At 31.5% G+C, this 23,011-nt stretch overlaps 2 protein-coding genes and 1 non-coding gene across 4 annotated transcripts; 1 reads left to right on the forward strand and 2 right to left on the reverse strand.

The window, feature by feature from the left end:
* Window positions 1-4,402: 4,402 nt before the first annotated feature.
* On the reverse strand, window positions 4,403-12,073 carry LOC146921366 (uncharacterized). Its single transcript, XM_085714807.1, has 13 exons — window positions 11,929-12,073; window positions 11,778-11,839; window positions 10,621-10,701; window positions 10,434-10,515; window positions 10,270-10,340; window positions 9,944-10,045; window positions 7,937-8,026; window positions 7,260-7,334; window positions 6,707-6,739; window positions 6,463-6,540; window positions 5,832-5,903; window positions 5,542-5,651; window positions 4,403-4,685 (listed from the first exon to the last, which is right to left on the reverse strand). Exons 1-13 carry the CDS (start codon window positions 11,987-11,989, stop codon window positions 4,664-4,666), a joined length of 939 nt encoding a protein of 312 aa, XP_085570933.1. The 5' UTR covers window positions 11,990-12,073; the 3' UTR covers window positions 4,403-4,663.
* Window positions 12,074-15,465: 3,392 nt separating this feature from the next.
* Window positions 15,466-21,751, forward strand: LOC146921367 (single-stranded DNA-binding protein WHY1, chloroplastic-like). 2 transcript variants are annotated; one of them, XM_085714808.1, is made up of 7 exons: window positions 15,466-15,954; window positions 16,114-16,214; window positions 16,342-16,434; window positions 19,476-19,570; window positions 20,308-20,381; window positions 20,523-20,611; window positions 21,412-21,751. In XM_085714808.1, the coding sequence occupies exons 1-7, from the start codon at window positions 15,726-15,728 to the stop codon at window positions 21,520-21,522; spliced, it is 792 nt and encodes a 263-aa protein (XP_085570934.1). In that variant the 5' UTR covers window positions 15,466-15,725; the 3' UTR covers window positions 21,523-21,751. The 2 variants fall into 2 exon arrangements, with proteins under 2 accessions (XP_085570934.1, XP_085570935.1); XM_085714809.1 differs by having other exon boundaries at window positions 15,624-15,954; window positions 16,153-16,214.
* Window positions 21,133-21,206, reverse strand: TRNAV-AAC (transfer RNA valine (anticodon AAC)). Its single transcript has one exon. It is a non-coding gene; the product is annotated as a tRNA-Val (tRNA).
* Window positions 21,752-23,011: the final 1,260 nt, after the last annotated feature.

Here is a 23,011-nt window from a genome sequence, read left to right on the forward strand (position 1 = left end):
TCATGATAATTACGAACAAGTATCTTTACAAGTCCACACAACAAATTTAAATATCTACTTCTACTGCTAATCTCCTACTACTACTACTAATATACGAAAATAACAAAATCTTACTCCAGTATAATTTCATAATTATCATCGATTAAACTCATAATCTACTTAATTTTATGCGTTCAATTGTCATATATATATATATATATATATATATATATATATATAATTTTTTTGGTTTATCAATACGAAGCTTACAACTAATTCCCTATATTTTGCAAATAAAAAAGTCAATTTGTTCCTTCTTTCTTCTCCTTATAATTTGATTCTCTAATTTTTAAATAAATTGCCCAAAAAAATTCTTGGTTAGACTTCTAATATCACAAATTTAGTGTGTTTCGTGGTCAATTTTGCTATTAAATAATAAGAAAAAACAGTGTAGTACAACATAAATATACGAAAATAGTTTATTCTCATCTCTTTTAATCCTTAATTTTACTAATTTGCATATAAATTTTTTTCAAAATAAATACTATATTAATGTTAATATTTTTTAAATAATCATTAGTTTTCAAAATTTAAGCATATCAACTTTCTCATATCGGTATACATAAAATTTTATTTTGGAGATATAAACATATAAATTCTACAATGAGTGCAGTGTAAATATTTAATTGTATTTTAGGGAAACAATACAGTGAAGTTGATATTTTGAAAATAGTCACAAGTTTTCCAAATTTTATCTTATTGACTATCACCTATCATTAAATAAAAAATTTCTTTTGCATTTATAAGCATATAAAATCTTCAACAAGTGCGGTGAAAATATTTAATGGTGTTTTAAATATAAAATAAAATGTTATTTAATAGAAACATTACATTGATGATATTTTGAAAATAAGCGGGTTTCCAAAATTTTATTATATCGATTTTCTCATATATGTACATAAAATTATGCTTATATTGAACGATGTTTTGCATATATGTACATAAAATATTGAACGATGTTTTGCATATAAAATAAAAAGTTATTCAATAGAAACATTATCAATGTTTATATTTTGACAATATTATTGAGTTTCCAAAATTTTATCATATCAACTTTCTCATATATTTACATAAAAATTTGTTTCTGCATATAAACCACATAAAATCTGCAACGAGTACGGTGCAAACATTAAACAATGTTTTGCATATAAAATAAAAAATTATTTAATAAAAACACAATATTGATGCTAATTATTTGAAAATAATCATGAGTTTCCAAAATTTTATCGTATCGATTTTCTCATGTATATACATAAACAATTTATTTATGCATATATAAGCACATAAAATCTGCAACGGGTGCGATGCAAACATTGAACGGTATTTTGCATATAAAATAAAAAGTCATTTAATAGAAACATTACATTAATTTTGATATTTTGAAAATAATCATGAGTTTTAAAAAATTATTTTATTAATTTTGATATTTTGAAAATAATCATGAGTTTTAAAAAATTATTTTATTGACTTTCTCATATATGTATATAAAAGTTTGTTTTCGCGTACATAAGAAAATGAAATCTAGAACATACAAGATTAAAATATTTAACATATTTTTCTATATATAAGAAAAAATACTCAATAGAAACATTATGTTAATGTTGATAATTTATTTTTAATATCTTAAAATATTTGGCAATATTAACAATATAATTATTTTTTATATAATTACCGCAATGTTATACGACCCGTGCGGAAGCACGGGTCTATTACTAGTTTTTGCGTAAAAGAAAAGAAAACTCTTACGTTGTTAATTATTAACTTTATCTTCAGAGACCAAAATGTCTTTTTTATTATTTTCACTTTATTTTCTGTATATAAATTACTAAATAATGTCTTTGAAAGTATAATTAAGTTACTAATCAATTAATTTTATTTTAATTATATAAAAATTAAAATCTTCTATAACGATATATAAAGGGGTACACCCCGTTGGGCAGAAGTTTTTCTTACATTTTTACCTTTCATTAATCTATTTTATCAATTTTATAAAAATATTGTTTTTGCTATAACATTTTTCCTTTCAATTTTACCTTTCCCTTATAATTTGTACTATCTAATATCATTAAAGAGTATGATCCACGACACATGATCCATTCTTTTAGATGAAAATTAAAGAAATGTCAGATTACTCTTCAATGGTCAAAAACTTATGAAAGAAACACAATGTCTGGATTTACTTGGATTTCACGAGGGTAACAAAGTGATGAGTAGCACCACTAATGGATAATGGATCATCCTTTCACTTTGAAATTTTTCTTATTTAAATTTGTTTCAACTCGAACTGCAAAAAGATAAGATCCGAGAAACACTATCAATCACTCTGGTCCTATCTATTAGCCGTTCGAACATTTAAAAAGAAAGAATCCAAAATTAAATGGATGATTCATTAGTCATCAATAATGATACTACATAGATCTCTTTGCTACCCTCTCATGAAATAAAATAAGAAAATCATACTTGTAAAACTTTATTTGAGAAGAAGTATATCTTTGATGATTGAAGTAATCTGACAACTCTCCCAATAGACCACAAAGTATGACACATGTACACTATACAAGAATTTTTATGGGAGATATTAAAGTTAAAGAACCTAACTGATTAAGCGAAGCAAATGATGCTATCTTGTTATGAACAATTTAAGTTTGTATCCCAAAGCACTTAGAGCGTGTCCAAGGGGAAAAGAAAAAGAGTTTGGTTTCAATCTTAGAGGAACAAAAGTGGTTTTAAAAGTTGTAGAATTGATTTTATTATGTTATAATGATTTGAAGGATAACTAATTTTGTTTGTAGAATTTATTCTACTTGAAAGCTGTACACTTCTATATTTGATCTAAGCCATATAAGTTTATTGTTAAATATATTATTTACATAAATACATCCAAACAAAAATAATTTTAAATTCAACTCATTATTATCAAGGATCAATTGACTCAAAATCAACTATTGTCACTGTAAAATCAATCATACACTCAAGATTACATATAGGGCATATTTAATTTTTTTTATAGTTATCCTCAATATATTTTTTTTTTACAAAAGTTATCCTGAATACATTTGAGTGTCTTAGTCTATTGTGCCATGTTAAGAAAGAATTTAAATCTTTAGAAGAAGATACATTAGGCAATTAAGTGCAAACATTTTTTTTTTTTTACTCAAAGCGCAAACACAACATTCTTTATTTGAAAAGAGATTAGAAAAATATAGCAAGATCGTTAACTCATTAATCTATCTATCTATTTCAAAGAGTAAAAAGAAGTTGAGGGAGAAGAAAGGTAAATTTAGGTCACATCTTTGAAAAATATTGAAGGTAAAAAAAAGCTGTTGGAGGTAGTTATGGATGTCTCAGAAACTCATATATTGTATTTATGGCCTTTTCTCTCTAATTTTCTCTTCATGCCACTTTGTTTGGCTCTCTCTTCCCCTTTTTATATCCAACAACTGTATATTGCTCCTTCATGGTTGGATACCTTTGTGAGTCTTCTGTGGCTATGTGTTTAGAAAATAACTGTAAGAGTCTTCACAAGCACAAGAAGCCAAAAAGAAACCAACTGCAAGGACTGCATGGCTATTTTTGTGAAAGGGTTCAGTCTGAGCAGCCGAAAGTGAAAATATGCTTTCTATTGTTTTATTTTGTATCTTCATATTTTGGATTTAGTTGTTTGCGATTAAAATTTAAAATGGTTTAAATTTTGTTATAATTAATTAAAGACAACGAGAAGAATGCCATCAAAAAAATTCAACACAAAGTAGTGTAACCCCTTTATATATTGGTTATAGATTAATAAAATGCCTTGAGCTTGTTTTGAGTAAAAAAAAGCAATTTGTTTGAGAAAATCTCCATAATAAAATCGTGTTTTTATTTTACTTAATAAATGGGTATCAGATGAAGAACAAACTTACTGTTCATAAATCTCCTTACCACAATAAGGAAATAAAAACTCTAAAACCTTCCATAACAAATAACAAATTAAATATCATTGGTAAATGAAAGTTGAACAACTTTCATTTTGTAATACTTTATCTCATTTCATCCATCACTAAATATCCAAAAAGCCAATGAAGATTGGCCCAGTTGATGAGGAGTTGACTCACCCACAAGGTCGTGGGATCAACTCCCATTGACCTCTTTACAAATGTGAATTTGTGCCAAAGCATTATTTCTTGTGTTCATAAATCATCAAAACTCGCTATAACACGCATCTCATACATTTGTTTCTTGTGTTCATAAATCATCAAAACTCGCTATAACACGCATCTCATACATTTGATGCTAGAAAGTAGTCACTATTTTGGAAAATAAAAAGTATAACAAGTTACAAAACCAAATGCCACATTCAAAAGCAACTGGCATAAACAGGTAGTAGAACCAAACCAAACTCCTTTTGACAGCTCAATTTTCTTTACAACATATAATCCCAAATCAATCACTAACTTGAATATAGAAAGCTGTTTGTTCATTTGATACAATGTAGAAATTATAAAGATATACAAGAAAATCACAACAGAAAGTCATTAGCAGGTATATTATGATTTATGCAGGCAAAAAGTTACTGCTGAATAAGTAAAAATTAAGAAACGCCTAAAAGCTAAAAGCTACATAGTCATCATATGAGACCTTGCCCTCAACACTTGGTCGAAGTAGCCCTGCAAAATCAAAGCATGATCAAATCAAAATAATGCAAATTACCTTTATTGCTTTGTATAGTAATACAGCAGTGACAAAATGATATTATTATGTCATGAAGGAAACAGCAATAAATATTCTCTTTTAGGATGAGTTAACACAAGTTCCTGAGGTCAATCAGAGTTTTCAATCTAATCTCAGTTATAACTATTTTTGTGATAAACTGGACGGAAAGAATACTAAGCAGAGGAAAATTTGCCTTCCGCTGCAGCATCATTTATTTATGGCAAAGGAAATATCCTTTAGCAGTCCACAGATGCTATCACTGCCTTGATTTGTATATTCAATATGAAATTTATAGTGTCAGCCCCAATTTGTTTTAACAGTCCACAACTAGATTTCTATATAAAATTTTTATACTGGAGTGAATCTGACTAAGAAACAGTCCATCAGTTGACTAATACGAAAGCAAGATATGCTAAATGACAGGATGTGATAATTTATCTTATCATTACACCACCAAAATGACCCTAAATGTTTGTTTGAAGTTGGATTTGTGTTGCACCTATGTGTAAATAAAACTACCTAACTGGTGAAAACAATAATGCCCTTCACAAAGAGCTTTCATCCTTAAGCTTCATTATGTTTTCAAATGCAGAAGTTGCGTCAACTAAACAACTTTTAGAAGTGGGTAAACAGTACATATTATTAAATTGTGAGGAAAATCAGAGTGATAATCACTCTTCAACCCTCCCTGGGGTATAGAAAATAAGGAACCCTGAAATTTAGACAGGTGCCACTTAGAATGTAAGCATGTTATGCATCTTTCCACATGGGGGAAAATATTGTAAGAGTCAAATTTGAGCTAAATCAAACCTCAACAACGGCCTTCGCTGCTTCTCTAGATTATCCAAACCACCCGGCACAATAGTATCTGAAGCTGACCTGTCTAAACTGGACAATGACTCTGCAATGTCTTTAAGACCCTGCAAGTGAAAATGGAATCATCAAGCATACTATAAGTAGTAAACTCCAAGTTATGAAAGCAGAACATTAAAGCATGTGGAGGTAAATAGCATCTTATGCCCCGTATTATCAAATGACAGACTAACTTGAAACACACTAAGAAGTGAAAATAGATAACAAAGTACAAGGTAGAAGAACACCTGAAATCCTGGATATGTGAGCATACTAGTAGACCTCCCTGGAAGTTTTGGTTGTTCCTTTGGCATAGTTCCCTGAAAATACAAGATATAACATTAATAATTAAGCCACTAGATGGATCAAGAAATGTTTAAAGCAATGTAATTTAAAATGTCAGTTCTAGATACAAGGTCCTGTTTGGTTTCCACTATCGATTTATGTTTACACTTCTTGTTTTAGTTTTAATAACAAAAAACTGTCACTTTACTTCACTTTGTTTCCTGAAACAGTATTGTTTTCAAATTAAACAGCTTTCTTTACAAAATTTTGAAAACATGGTACAAAGTAAAAACAAAATGGTCTCTTAGTAATTAAAACTGAAAGTAGAAAATGTTTGTAATTAAAACTGAAAGTAGATAATGTTTGTAATTAAAACTGAAAGTAGAGAACGTTTTTTTGAAATAAAAAAGGAACAAGCTCTTCAACTTCATCTAAGTTTCTTGCTGTGATCAATCAACACATAAAATAGATAACAAATGATAGTCAAATCCAAACCATACATAACTGAAACATTTGGTAATAACAGGTTAATGCAGGGCAACAAACAACATAAGCAAACATAATTACCACTAATAAAAATAAACAAATACCCACCTGTAAAGAGTCCGGCACTCTCCGGGCATTTGCCGTAATAAAGCCAATAATATAGTCCAATCCCATATTTGCAACTTCCTGCAACCACACAGTTAAATCAGTATTATTGTTGGGCACACATGATTGCCCATTTTCTTCCCAGGCATTGAATAGATTATGTAAAGATCTTCCAAACAAAAGAAACGGATTGATTACAAAATTACAAACTACTTTGCAAATTTAAAGGGAACACAAAAAAGATTACCTGATTCTCAAGCACTGAATTCAACCTTCCATCCTGAGAGGGTATATACAACGTAAGAATGATTCAAATAAAAGTGGTAACATAATGTATATTCATATTTACTATGCAACCTACTTATTAGGACTATAGACTCAGTATACTCTGAGCAACATCTAATCACAGATAGTCAGATACAGTTATTTTTTCTAGAAGTTTCATGTACTCTATAAATAAATGCATCTGCACTACTGTTGTTAACCATAGATCATAATTCAGATTTACAGAAAACCCTTGTTTACTCTTCTCTCAGTTTTTCTTAATCTTAAAGTCTCTCTTTGCTGTTTATATTCAATAACGCTCAACATTTATTCTGTAAAAACAATAAATATTTTAATTCAAATGATAGTTTTGTTTTTTGGTGTAAACCGGATATCCTCCACGCACAACTGCAGAGTTTAATTCAAATGATAATTAAAAATCATGCCTAACTCCAAAATACCCTTCTTCATAACTCTAAACTAGAAAATATCCACATTAACAATTAATAAGCCAAACATCATGAATTCAAACATACCAACATTGCCACCGTGTGTTGCACGACGCTCAAGTCATCATGTATAGTAGTAACAGTGTCTTGAACTTTATTAACCTGTACAAGAGTATTACAATGTTATCCACAGCTTTACTTTCGTCCAATCATATATATATAAATTGTAATATGACATTGCAAAGCTGCAATTTCAATTCCATTATCCAGGACTGGAAGTGAAACATAGCTCTTTGAAAGAGCTCAATAGCATATACCTAACTAACTCGTAAAATTATAGGAACATGCCTTATAATCAGAGAGCCCAACATTCCAATATTAATAAAGATGCAACAACTATTAAGTGTTTACCAACAGCTATGCTATTAAGCCATTCTGTAACCAATAGGGTTCAACAGTCACAGTCCAAAGAGAGTTTATCTTACTTAATGTACATAATATTCACCAATATAGATATTCATCAAGACTAGAATTTTCAAAATCAATAACTTCTAAAGGAAACCTAATCCATTTATCTGCAAAGAAATAGCAAGTGCTGGTCCTTATAGGTAAGTCTACATAGATAAAAACAATGTATGTATGATGCATGTACAAAAACATAAGCACATTCTTGTCATGTGTGTATCCAAAAATCTGTTTGGTCACATGTATCTTTATATAGGTGCAAGTGCAGGCATCAAATCAGTATGCATCAAAAGACATACATCATCCTTAATTGACTGTGCCATCTTATATTGTTTGCGCATTTTGTCATCCAAAATTTGAATTCTCTGGGTCAAGTGCTTCTTAGCATCCTGCCATGAAAAACATTGAGAAGCAATTAAAATTTAGAAGGCATCAAATATGATTACAAATACATTTAAGCATCAATTCCCATGTTAAATCTTTGAATTGAGTGCATAATGATGGGAAAAATATCTCCAGAAAAACAGTGGGCCAATGTGGCAAATGTGGGTAAAACTGCCACATCCCTCATATTAAGGACAACAAATGGCTTGCAGTCTCATATAATGTGGGGTTTACCTTACTCTACCGGTGGAGGATTAAGGGAAATTAAATCTCCTCATGTGTACCCGTTTTAAGAATAAATTTAAGGTCGATTTTCTGTTAAAAACTGTTGCAGTTTGGCAGGAGGCTTATTATAGTTTGCCGGAAAAATATTGTGACAGCAAAGACCATTTACTCTTAATTATCCAAAGTCCCTAGGGTATGTAAGATTTCTATTAAGCTTTTCTCTTTCCAGTGTTAAAAGAGATAGGCCCCTATATGTCTTGGAATAGTTGAGGTCATGGTTTAGAGATTACTGCGTACTGGTGTCATTGATTGCCCGGCCTTCTGGTCATTGATTGCCATAGGTTTTCATGAAGTTGGCAGTCCTATATACTTTTGAACAGTAAATGTTTTAACACACACCCCTCTGACATTCACAATTGCTTTATAGGCCTTGATGGTTTTTTAAAATCATTCTGTAATTGGACCAGTATAGAAGCACATTATATTTGACTCTTAAACAGTATAGCAGGGCTGGCAATGAATCGAACCAACTCGAAAATAGTTTGAGACTTGGTTCGGTAGTTAATTCGTCGAACATGGTTCATGAACCAAATGAGTCGAACTTGAGTTGAAAATTAAGTTCGTTCAATAAATGAGCCGAACTTGAGCTATGTATAGCTCGATTCGTTTGGTTCATGAGCCAACTCGATAAATATATACACCCATTACTATATCAATTACATTAATTTTAAATAAAATATTATTCCTACTCCTTTTTTATTAAAGTTTTTTGTTACAACTACTTTATTAACAATTATAAAATAGAAAAATTAAATCCAAAAGCCGATGGTAATTGACACATTTGAAAAAGTTGACAGGAGTATAACAAAAATACACGCCCAGACACTCTACAGACTCTCACTTTCATTCAGCTATGTTTTAAGCTTGCAAACAAGCAATCTTATGAGTCCCACATCAGAAACTTTGTGATTGATAAGGAAAAAGATATCTATAAGTAGAGCAGCGTGTGAAGCATTCGTAAATATACCATGTAATATGGGAATTGAAGTACAGTCTTATTAATTAATTAATCATTAATTATTATGCTGTTACCAATTTTAGTTGTTTTTAGGCCAATGAGGTTTATGACCTATTTTTATTCTCATAAACCTTAGTTAATTTTTTTGGTTGATATTTGAAATTTAATACATGTGTTCTTATAGTTTTATTTTTCTCTTGGTTCATTTGATTCGAGATATCGAGTCGAACCGAGTTGCTCGGGAACTTGAATCGAGTCGAGTTCGAGCTAGGAAAAAAGTTCATGACGAACTCGAGTCGAGTTTCGAGCCGACTTGATTCTTATCGAGTCGAGCCCGGTTGAATTAAGTTCACTCATTTCCAGCCCTACAGTATAGTATGCTTCAACCCAATTCAAGTCTTCCTATAATACAACCTATAATAGTAACTTTATCAATAGAAGGAAAAAAACTCTAGGTCAATCATCTGTCTTGTGAAAAAAGGAATCAATGATACATTATATTTCACCAACACAGTTGAAGGAATATCAAACGTTATGTCAAGAGGATTCCATACCCTTCCAATGGAAGAGCTGATGGTGCGCAATCATGATCAAAACACTTTTGCACACATGTATGTGTGCATAACTAAAAACTTGAAAGATATTGAAAGAATATTCAATGCAGTAAATGGACACTTACAGCAATGACATCCGAGGCATGCTGCAGCTTTTTTGTCAAATCTGCAACAGCATTTTCCATGTTGCGTTTAGTCACGTACATAAGATCTGAGAATGAAACGCCCTGATATTGAGAAGGAGAACGAGGAAATCAGTATCATGAATAACAATTATTTTAGAAATATTAAATGGATAAATCACTCATAAACATAAACGGTAATCAAATTAGCAAATAAACAGTTTGCGACCCTTTATGAAGCAAGAAATACTTGTAACAGATTAATAAACTGTCAACCACAAAGTAATGAAACTATTACAGAAGCAGCAAGAACCGAAGCAGTTCCATACCTTCAACCACATGTAACCATAACCCACAGCACCCAAGGTGGCAGCTGGAACCACAAGAGATGACAAATTACCTACAGAAAAGGGAAAAACATTTAAAAAATCAATGAGAGGAGAAACATAGCATATTAAGCAGCAACCACACTAGATGACAAAATAGAACATACTACTTTGTCCTGAACCCCCATTCATTACTATGGTTTGTCTGTTTGATGTTAAATGCTTCACTTCATTAGCCAAACGCCGAATCTAAGGCAAAGTTGAACAATAGTTTAGTGATAAGAAATTTTAAAGCCTCTTTCAAGTGCATTTTCGAAACAAAATAAAAAGAGACTTAATCAACCAGTTTGTTACCTGAGCAGCAATGGCATCGGCGGCATGCTCTCCTTCACCTTCAGCCTGATCCCCGGACTTTTCCAACCCTTTCACTAGTGCCTATGAGCAAAAAAATATATAATGTATACATATATAATATAATACTATTAATACCGAAACAAATCCTAGCATCAAAAGACTAAAAATTGCAACATTCCAATTTTTTGGGCCTGTTTGTATTGGCTTATTTGAGGTTACGTACTGGCATAAGTTTTGTGAGACTGTTTGGAAGAAGTTACAAAAACAGCTTATGACAAATTTCATAAGCTTTTTTCAGTTTATTTTCTAAGTTCTCCAATATAGCGTATAAAAACAACTTATAGCATATACAAAAACAATTTAACACTATTTTATATTTTATGCAAACTAATACATAAGTGCTTATCATGAATGATAACCACTTGTGTTATAAGCTTCAAATAAGTTGTTTGTCCAAACAGGCCTATATTTATCTAGTTGGGAGAACCCGTGAAAAGAGCTTATGACATGTTTATAAGCAGTGATCATCCTATTACCATAAGCTCTCCATCCAGGATAGCTTACGAAAGCATCTTATAGCTTATACGAAAACAATTTGACTATATTTTATCTTTTGTTTATGAAAATAGCTTATAATAAATGTTTATAAATGATAAGCACTTATTCTATAAGTTGTTTATCGAAACAGGCCTATAGCCAGTTATAGCAACTAGAAAGGGATATCTTAATTTACAAAGAGTCTATGAAACACCATGTGATCCTACCACCAAAACAAGTTATTTTTCTCTAGTTTAAGAAAATGACTCCAAATTTGTGGGAGCCAAAGGCATTTATTGTCACAATTATCAATAATTAGATTAAAATTAAAAACAAATATTCTTGAGTTCGATTCATGGGTGGAACAATCCCGGCCGAACTCTAGATTACCAGGAACACTTCCCCCCAGAAAAAAATCTGAAACCTTAATGATGACATGACATGACACTAATTATTATCACTCGTTTATACACAATCTGCTTGAGTTGAATAAGACAGTGGAAAATCAATTACTGAAATTAAATAAATATAAAAAACAAGGAAACCGTAGAATTTGACATGTGAATTTAAAAATGAAACAAAGAAAAGTAAAGTGAAATTTGGTGTGTATAGAAACAAACCTGAAGATCACCGATCAAATCAGATAATTTGCCGTTTTTGAAGAGGACGGTGCCTGTGTAACCTGAAAAGGAGCGGAAAAGTGAAATCAATGTTGAGACATAACAGCGATTGTGTGTGTGAGAGAGAGGAAGAAGAAGAAGAAGGAAGTACCAGTTACGGCGATGAATAGGACCTTGGAGATCCCAATTCCACTATGATAAGCCATAGCCATGGCGTTAGAGAGAGAGAGAGAGAGAGATTTCAGCGACCTGTGTGAAGGCTTTGCGTAGCTATATGCTTGCAGGGAAGGAAGGAAAGAAGAAAGCAATACTGCCACGATGACCTCGTTTTGGCTAAACTTCTTTCTTACTGCACACACTACACCCAATAATCTCAGCCGTTGGATTATCCAACGCTTGACAAAGAATCAGGAATAATAATATAAGAAGCAAAAACGAATTATTAAAGGTATGTTTGAATAGATAACGAGTAAATAGTCAATTATCCGCCGAAATTGTAAGTTTCGTCAATTACCTCCTTGAAATTAACAAAACTTCAATTACCCTCTTGAAATTTTCCAACGTTAATCAATTTACCCCCTCCGTCAAATTTTTTTGTGTTAATAGTGTTTTACCCCCCGGTAATATAGGTCATTTTCAGTTTTCCACCCTGTAAAATTTTTTGTTTTGTTTTCGTCCGTGTAATTTGAAATTTTTTTGGTTTTGGACCTTCATGGCAAATTTTGCCCCCTGTAATTTGAGAAAATTTCGGTTTACCCCCTTGTGATTTGAGCAAATTTCGGTTTACCCCTTGTTGATTTGAGCAAATTTTGGTTTAGCCCCCTGCCATTTCGTCGATTTTGTACTGTCAAAATTCATAAAGGTCCAAAACCATAAATCTTCAAATTACAAGGACAAAAACCAAACAAAAAATTTTACAGGGTGGAAAACCGGAAATGACCGATATTACAAGGGGGTAAAACACTATTAATTTTTTTTGTTAGTCAACATGACGTTTTGCAAATACCCCCCTGAAGTTTTGCACTTATGTGCAAAATACCCCCTGAACTTGAAAATTTATATATTTTTTTCTTATCCTTAAAAATGACTGCATTTTCACTGAATTGTGGAGTATATTAGCTAAGTTTTGACGATATACAACCATATATGTTCCTTTAAACGATCAAACATTAACCATGTATTATAGTATAAGGATATGAAAGTCTACATAGTAAAGTACAGGCACACTTGTTAGATGGAAAACTAATCCATGTCATACATAATAAGCACATAAATAATATATGATTGACATAACCAAGAATTACCAAGATGTCAAAATATATGACTTTGCTAATTTCTAATTTTAACTACACCAAAAATTTCCACTTCCTTTATATTGTGAGTGGTGCACACCACCAACACACTTCTCTCACTTTCAAGAAAAAATACATAAACTTGTCACTTCTCTCACTTTATAAAGGATCTTGAAGGAATCATGGTCTTCTTCCCCCCGTTAGGATTCAAAGGAATGGTAATAATATTATATTTTGTATATTTCATTATTTTTTTTAAGAGAATAAAAAAAAACATGATAGCCATCATCCTTTTGATCTCTAATGGGGTGAAGGTCAACTTGAAAAAGAAAAAACAATATCTGATGTTGGAACAAAGAAATACTTTTATGTTTGTTTTCTAAATATTCTTGACTTTTGAACATTATTGTAGGGTTTACCAAATACTGCCAATTTATTATACCATACTGCCAATATATGGTTGTATATCGTCAAACCATAGCTAATATGCTCCACAATTTAGTGATAATGCAATCACTTTTAAGGATAAGAAAAAAAATATAAATTTTCAAGTTTAGGGGGCATTTTGCACATAAGTGCAAAACTTCAGGGGGGTATTTGCAAAACGTCATGTTGACTAACAGAAAAATTTGACGGAGGGGGTAAATTGATTAACGTTGTGCAATTTCAGGGGGGTAATTGAAGTTTTGTTAATTTCAGGAGGGTAATTGACGAAACTTACAATTTCGGGGGGGTAATTGACTATTTACTCAATAGATAATATTGGAGGGGAGGCGATGGAATGACTTAATTGGAATGATTAATTACTACTCCCTCCGTTTCAAAATGAGTGTCGTTTTAGATGTTTACACACATATTAAGAAATGCAATGATTAAAAGAAAGATAATGGTTATTTTACCAAATTATCCTTATTAACTATTGGTTAGGTTTAAAAGTAATACTTTCGAAGTAATGTGCAGAGTATTAATTGGAGGGTACAATTGAAGAGAAAAAGTTATTATTGCATTGGAAACTGAAAGCGACACTCATTTTGAAACAATTTTTTTTTGCTAAAGCGACACTCATTTTGAAACGGAGGGAGTATTTTTTTATTAACTTTCGGTTCTTAAGAAAATGGTTCGTAAGTAAAACCTTGTAAATAGTTATTCCACTTAGAAATCAAACTGAACAATTTGTTTGAATTCAATATTTTCTCTACATCTCAAATTTGATTCTCTCTTATAGCAATTTGGATGAGCTAGTTTGACTTCTTAAAGAAAAAAAACTATTTGAACTCAATTACTTTGTTTCACTGTTTTATCAAAGGAAAAGGACACGAGTATACTAAGAATTTTTTAAAACTTGTGTACTAAAATATTTAAAAGTTTAGAAAACATTGTTTTCAATTCAAAATTTACCTTTTTTTGTTAGCATTACTCTTTATCAAATTCACAAAAATAGTTTAGAGTCAAACTTTATTGTTTTTCTATTTTCACAATTGTTGCAATTTTGATCTCGGTTCATATTGTTTGCCCTAAAATAACTATTCTTGGTGCATAAAAAGTTGATTTATTACCCAAGATTGAATTTAAAGACATTTTATCACGTTTGAGGCCAAAATTCACAATTTTAAAGGCAATAAATAAACATTAGTTAAAACCAAAATTGCACTCCTTCCGTTTCAAAATGAGTGTCGTTTTAGGGGTTTACACACATATTAATAAATGCAATGATTAAAAGAAGGAGAATGATTATTTTACCAAATTATCCTTATTAACTATTGGTTAGTTTTAAAAGTAATACTTTGGAAGTAGTGTGCAGAGTATTAATTGGAGGGTACAATTGAAAATAAAAAGTTATTATTGCATTGGAAACTGAAAGCGACACTCATTTTGAAATAATTTTTTTTGGTTAAAGCGACACTCATTTTGAAACGGAGGGAGTAATAAAGAGACTGAAAAGTTCAATTTTAAAATAGGGGGATTATTTTTTTAGTTTAATAAAATAAGAGGACCAAAAATACAACTAACATATTGTAAAAGTTAAGTTCCGTCCTTCAATTTTTAAATCGATCAATTTGTTCACTTAACTTATGTAAGTTAACACAATATCATTTCTTAAATTTAAAATTAATCAATTTTGTTCTTTAATTTATGGTTACCACAACACGGTCTCTCAAAAATAAGGTCACTTCAGTTATGAAAATACACAGTCATATTCATTTGGTAAAACTTTAGTTTGCCTTAACTAATAAGTTATGAAAAATATTAATTTTTTTTTGTTTAACCCTTCAATTTTGAGGGAAAAGAGACTTAGTAAGCTAGAGTTTGACTATGATGTAAGAATAGTCTGACCAATTTTTGTTCCATCCAAAAATCGATCTCGGGTTGTTTCAAACGACTCGTCCTTAATGAACCTCATCTATGACTTGAGCTCAATTATTTGGTTACAAATATTGATTTTTAGTAAAAAGAAAACTAGTTCATATTCATATTGAAATGAAGTAATTTTGTTGCGATAAAAAAGCTTGAATTATTGTGTTTCATATCTCAATCAATCAAGATACGCATTCCTTCAATAACATAACATGTTACATAGTTTAACACCTTTCTCATTTCCCATTAACCAATCTAACATAAACAACCAACAAGAAAGGATAGAGAGTAGAAGAAGAAGATGAAGATGTTGCAATTGCAACCACCACAATCCTATACAACAACTACAAACCCATTTTCAGTCCCAACTCACTCTTTCATCAACAACACTCCCAAAAAATCCATTTTTTTACCTCGTGTGGGTCCCACTTTCTCCCCCAACCTCACTTGTCGCCAGCCTGAGCTTTTCCAACCCAAACCATTCCCTCCACCTCAACGCCCTCAACCTTCTTCTTCATCTTCCTCTTCAGGTATAAATAAAAAAATTATAGCTTTTTTATTTGAATCATTTTAACTTATGACATACAATAATGGGTCAATTAACAATTTTGATAATTATTGTTTTTTTATCATCATGGTATTATTATTTTTTTGTTTTTGAAGTTGTATCTGTTTTGTGTGTTGTTCAGTTAGAGAATTGCCACTAAGGGTTTATGTTGGTCGTTCAGTTTACAAAGGGAAAGCTGTGCTCACGGTGTCTCCTGTACCTCCAGAATTCACTTCATTGGATGTATGTTTTTTTTTTTGTTTAATCATAGATTTTCTTGTCTTGTTCTAATCTAAATTTCTCATGTTTTATGGAATTATGAATGTTGGACTGTTTATTTAGTTATGGAACATTTTGTGTGTTTTTGTAGTCAGGGGCATTCAAGATATCTAAAGAAGGTTTGATGTTGCTACAGTTTGCTCCTTCTGCCGGTTTTCGCCAATATGATTGGAGCAGAAAGCAGGTGAGTTATTGTTCTTCTATAATTTGGTGTCGGATGCATATTGAAATATCTTTACTCTTTAGAATTTAGATTCTATCCGTGTTGTCAAATAGCAGCTATTGCTTAGTGGAATTTGAACAAATGGCTATTGTTCCGCGATACTAGATTTAGTACAATGCTGTCAAATATTGGCTACTATAGGTGCACTGTAGTGCTGCATAATTTGAACAAACTGCTATTCTGCAACACGCGATTTAGTACAACGTTGTCAAGTAGCGGCTATAGAAGTGCTATAGCATTGTAGTGCAGTGGAATTTGAACAATACAAAACTATTTTTCGTGATCCACAATTGACAACATTGGGTTTTGTACTTATTTATTAGTCTCTTGGTCTCAAGATAAAATAAAAATTATAATATATATATTTTCTAGGTTTAAATGTGTCATTGGTCCCTACATTTACACCATTTTTTGGTTTCAGTCCCTGCACTTTTTTTTGTTTGGCTTAAGTCCCTGCAGTTTGTAAAAAAATTGCTATTGGTCCTTCTGTTAAACCGCTGTTAAAAAAACAGACGGAGTGCCACGTGGACCAGTTATTGCACGCCACGTGGCACACTAAAAACAAAATTTTAGAATTAAAATAAAGAAATAGTTTTTAATTAGTTTTATTATTATTAAATTAAAAATAAAAAATAAAGAAAGGGGATGTATCATAAGAAAAACACGATACAAAGAGATAGGGGGTGGGAATGAATTTTAGGGAATCAAATTTAACTACAAATCAATTCCATTTTGCGATTCCCTTCTCGTTTCTGGTGTGATATCAGTTCAATTTGAGTTGCGTTTGTTTGATTGAGTTGTGTTTTGAGCTATCTTCTCTGTGTTTTGAGCTTCCATGATTCTACTTCAGTGTAATCTCCTCCACCTCGTTCTGCCAAAGCGAATCAGATTTGGCTTCGAGGTTCTCAATTTGAGGCACGAGAGATAGAATGTCGAAATTCTGCAATGTTATTTTTACAATCAATCAGTGAAAGTAGTGAACACCTCTGTTCCATGGCTCTGATATTTTCAAGCTTTGAAGCTAGAATCCAAGATTTGTGCGATTGCAATTCTTTCTCAGCCTGAGAATTGATATGCAGTCCTTAAAATTGGATGCTCAAATCAGAACTCAAAGGGAGTGGAGATAAATTGAAGTGAACTTAGAGTAGAGAAAGGCGTTGAATTTGAGTGCGACCATTGGTGCGAGTCGTTCATGGACTGCTGAGGAAAAGGCCATTGCTGATGAACACAGTTACCGAGGATCTTAGTTCTTGTGGGGATGAATTTCAGTGTTTTTTTTGTATAATATTCTCAATTAAAAATATTATTAAAAGATATTTAAGATTTTGTTGTTTTTTTAACAGCAGTTTAACAGAAGGACCAATGGCAATTTTTTTACAAACTGCAGGGACTTAAGCCAAACAAAAAAAAAGTGCAAGGACTGAAACCAAAAAATGGTGTAAATGCAGGGACCAATGACACATTTAAACCTATTTTCTATTATGGCATCAATCCCACTGAAGATATAACATGTAGAAAAATAAACATACAAACTGTTCGATTATTTTAAAATATTATATAATTATCTGATATCTAATAAAACTATGACCAAATCTTAATTGCTGCTGGTATAACTCAGCACCTTAAATTTTCCCCTGTGACACAAACTTTCTCTTCAACTTTAGAAGTTTTGTTTAGTCAGTATCTAAGACTTTAAACTTAAAATTCTCTTCTCTTTGCTCTTTGAATTGCAAATTGCATCAACATGTTACCTAATAGTGAGTGTTTAGACTTACGCAGCTACACTAGTATTCCAGCTGTGTATTTTTCACCCTACGAAAACTTTAGTTATGATTAATTGGAAAATGTGCTTTGATTAATAAGAAACTCGAAGAGTAATAAAAATTTGAATGTTTTGAGGTAAAATCAATGTAGTGATGATTGATGATCCTACTTAGTTTTGAATGGCTATGAGTGTCAAACTCTCAAGTTAACTCACAGAAATGTACGGGTTTGAGGACAATTGAAAGAGTCTAAAATTTAATGGTTAGTTTTTTTTCTTCCTGGAGATATGTTTAAAATGAAAACAGTTCAATGTTTTCTTTAGAAGTCCGAAATGCAATATCTGAATAATAAGGTTCCACAGTGCACAAAATATCATCGCAGTTGTAGCACTTGACTCTGCAGATGCATATAACATCACATTAAGAACCCATCTGCAAAGGAAGTGAACAAACCCATAGTACTTCTTAGTTCCTAGGACAAACGAGGTCATGGAGTAGAAACCTGAACAAACCCACGGTTGCAAGTTTGTAATGAATCCAATGAGGCAATAAGGTGAATGAACCTAACTCTGACAAGCTGAAACCTAGCTCTTCCAAGTGCTCCAACGAGGGGAACTCGTCCCACCATCCTTCGTTCTTTTGTGCATTCTTGTCTAATTCAAATTGTGACACTATGTGTATTCTCTGGCAACATAATATCAATTTGCCTATCAATTTTGAATTGTGACACTATGATTATGAACCCATTTTGCCTGCAGAATATTTAAAATTAGTTGTTGTTGTTGCTTTCTTCCTAAGTTAAAATGTTGTATATTTAATATGCAATAGTATTAAATTATGTTTTAAACACTATTTTTGTATCAAATTAACTATTATGAGTCTGAGTCAATCAATCTTACAGAGATTGTATGCATGGGTTTACGTAGACTCTCGAGTTTGATAACTTTGGATTTAACTCAAGGGAGTTGAGAACAGGGTTATTTTGTAAAACTGTAATATTATTTGTGCAGGCCTATGTGTTTCGTTTTTACTTATGTATGGTGAAATTAAGGAACTTCTATATTGTTTTTTGAATGAGCCTTGGATTAGTTCGGGTTAAAAACATCATCAATTAGTTTGTATAGTACATTTTGTAAATGATTTCTTTTATAGTTTTAATTTACTGCTAACAAGTAGCAACTGATATGACTGTCCATCAATTTGCTTTTACGTAATTTAGTCGTTTTTACTTGAACACAGGTATTTAAACTATCTGTGGATGAAATGGGAAATCTAATTAATCTTGGTGCAAGGGAGTCTTGTGAATTTTTTCACGATCCTTTTATGGGAAGAAGGTAGTTTATGTGCTCTACCCTTCTAATTATTTTACTGAATGATAGAGCATAACAGATTGAAAGTTTCTGATCATTGCATCTTTTTTCTTGTTATAAAAATAGACTTTCCTTCTCAAATAGGAAGGGATTTGGTGGTGTCTTCAAATATGTAATGGTCACGGGCCTGTTTGGATTGTGTTATTTGAGTTTATCTACTAGCATTTGTGAGACTGCTTGAGAGAGGTCATGGAAACAACTTAAGATATTTCCATAAGACCATAAGCTGTTTTCAGCTTATTTACTTAAGCTCTCCAGGATAGTTAATGAAAATAGCTTATAGCTTCTATGAAAACAATTTAACTATTTTATCTTTTCTTGTAGAAATAGCTTATACAAAAGCACTTATATATGATAAAATTTTATGCTATAAACACTTAATTAGAAATGCTATGATCTTTCCTGTTTAAAAAAAAATAATGCTTACTAACCGAATAGTTAAAAGTATTCAATGTCTTTGCCGTGATTTAATGTTAGCATGACACTTTATAATTTTAAAGAATTTGGAAAAGGATAACATATGTTAAGGAACTTAATATGTAAATTTTGTATTTGAAATTGCCAATTTATTTCTCAAAGAGTTGAAACTTAATTTTTTTCAATAAATATTTACTATTTATGGAATCCTTAACATGTAAGGGCACATGTTAGCATGACCCTTTATAATTTTACAAAATTTGAGAAATTGTCTTGTTATGCAGTGATGAAGGTAAAGTGAGAAAAGTTTTAAAGGTGGAGCCACTTCACGACGGTTCCGGTCACATGTTTAAACTAAGTAATGCTCTTTCTTCATAAACTGCTGTTAATATGTACTTCCCTTCCATCGGGAAATTGTTAATATATACTCTTGGATCGATTCTTTCCACCCTGCACTAATATAACTTCAATTCTGACATTGTTTTGTCAATTTTCAAAGGTGTTCAAAACAAGCTCAAGAACATCGATGAAAACATATTTATCCCTGTCACAAAAGCGGAGTTTGCAGTTTTCAATTCACTTTTCAATGTATGATATCTCTCTCTCTCTCTCTCTCTCTCTCTCTCTCTCTCTCTCTCTCTCTCTCTCTCTACCCTTGGTCACCCCCTACCTTTGTTTTGATTCAAGTGTGTCGTAATTTTATCCCACTAAAATTCAAGTGTAGATATCACCTTACTTATTTAGAGGCCAGCTTATTTTAGAAAAGTTTTTTTTTTTTTTAAGCAGAAATGACTTCTTGTTATTATATACCATAGAAGATACAATCACATTTTTTTCATGCAGTAAATTTTCTTTCAAAATAGTAGCTTCTCTAAACATTCTATCAAGAAAAAACTTGTCTAGCTAAATTAGGAATATGCCATTTGCATAAGAAGCGGGAGGAAATCTTCAAGGTTTATAGAATTTCTGCTTTTGTCTAAGACAGTTTATAATTAGGAATGAAAAGTTCCGGATTACGTTTATTTAATGTTGTGATTCTTGTAAATATGTGGCCATACATGTAGTTTTTTTTACTCAAAATAAAAAATAAAAAATTAAAACAATAAAATTGGCTTCGCCCGGACTCGAATCGGAGACCTTCAGTGTGTTAGACTGACGTGATAACCAACTACACCACGAAACCAGTTGTTTGTTAATGTAGCTTTTAGGTGTATATTTCGTAATTATCAGTAATCATTGTATTCAGCTCTGGTGAATCTATCTATTCATCAAAGCCAATCTTCCGCGAATGGTCCCTCGACAACATGTTTTTTGCTTTGAGTAATTGCACATTGCATTTTATGAATTCAACTTGATTAATATTGTAATTTTGTTGATTTTCTATGCAGTTTATCATGCCATGCCTCTTAGGTTGGAATGCCTTTGCTGACTCCATAAAGCCAGAAGTAAATATTGCAAACCGAAGAAGAAGAGAAGAAGACTTTGAATGGAACAGATAGGGTGATTTCTGCAATATTCTAATGACTATAGGAAGTTACAATACACCATCTTGTATGATCTTAGTAACTTTAAAATGTGTTGAATTAAATCACTTCATTATAGCCTAGAATTGTTTGAGAAATTTTGAGATGTTAGTATCATTATTGGAGCACATTTTTTAATTCAATTGTTTATGTAATCACTTTTATAAAATGAAATGAAAATTATTTACACTTTTTTTTCTCCTCAGTGAGGCCCATGAATAGGGGTTGAGTTAAATTTCATATATTTTTTTGGTTTTCACCAAAGACACCACCATATGTTATTCAAAAATTTGAAAATGAGTTTTTAAGTTATTTTTTTAATGAAAAATAAACTAAAGCTAATTAAGATTTTTAATGTAAAAAGGGGTTGAGCTTATTCAAAAGTCAAATAATTAAGAGAAGAAAACGTTTACGCTCATAAACAAGAACTCATATTTAAGATCAACTAGCTAATTAAGATATCTTGAAAGCCAATTAAATTTCATATATTTTTGTCATTAGTTAAAGTATGTATGGATAAACATTTACGCTCATAAACAAGAACTCCTATTTTTAAAATGAATGTTTAAAAGTGTTAAAAGAGTGTTGCTAGCACTACTTAAACTTGTGTCAAACCAATAAAACCCAGCACCACCTTACGTTTTCCAATTTGAGGTGGTGTAGAACTTTCGACATAGCAGAATCTGATGAATGCAGAGCTGCTATCAAGGATTGAAGCTGCTGTTCTTGTCATTGGTGCAAGAGATGAGCTGCAGTGGCTGCCTGATCCACAGCAGGACTGTTCGGTGAGCAGCTGCTTCGCAGAGTTGAGCATTATGCAGTCTGCTAATGTTCTGGACAGCAAACAGGTGCTCACGGTTAACTATGGAAAACTTTGATTCCGTCAAAAGTGTGTTGTGTTCAGGTGGCGATTGCTTCAAGGAATGTTACCAACACGGTGGACTACGGCAAAAAGGAGTAATAAGAGACATTCATCAACAACATTGTGTGTTTTGTTTCAATGAATTTGAAACTCATAATCATTTGTTCTTTTCATGTCCTGTGTCTAAATAGATTTGAAGTTCTATTTTTAATGGGTTTGGTTGGAACCCGTCAAATTGGGAGAATGAAGAGATGGAAATTTTTGTCATTTAATTGTTTCGTGAAAGGGAATAAGGCCTCATGTGAAGATTATCTTTAACTAATGACAAAAATATATGAAATTTAATTGGCTTTCAAGATATCTTAACATTGAAACAAAACAGATGTTCATTTCCAACCAAATACACCATTTGTTGAATGATATGTGAAGACTTCATTGAAAATATGTTGCCTCCTGAATTTGAACTTATTAGGTCATCTAATTACAATATGAATTTGAAATCGCGGATGATCGCAGTAATCTATTAAAACTAATAAAAACAAACATGTCATTTATATGTATAGAATGAAGATGAAGACTGAAGGTAACCCAACTCATAATGAG

This window comes from Medicago sativa, chromosome 5, assembly GCF_051527215.1.
Source record: "Medicago sativa cultivar Bolivia chromosome 5, Bolivia_mono, whole genome shotgun sequence".
Classification (NCBI taxonomy): Eukaryota; Viridiplantae; Streptophyta; class Magnoliopsida; order Fabales; family Fabaceae; genus Medicago; species Medicago sativa.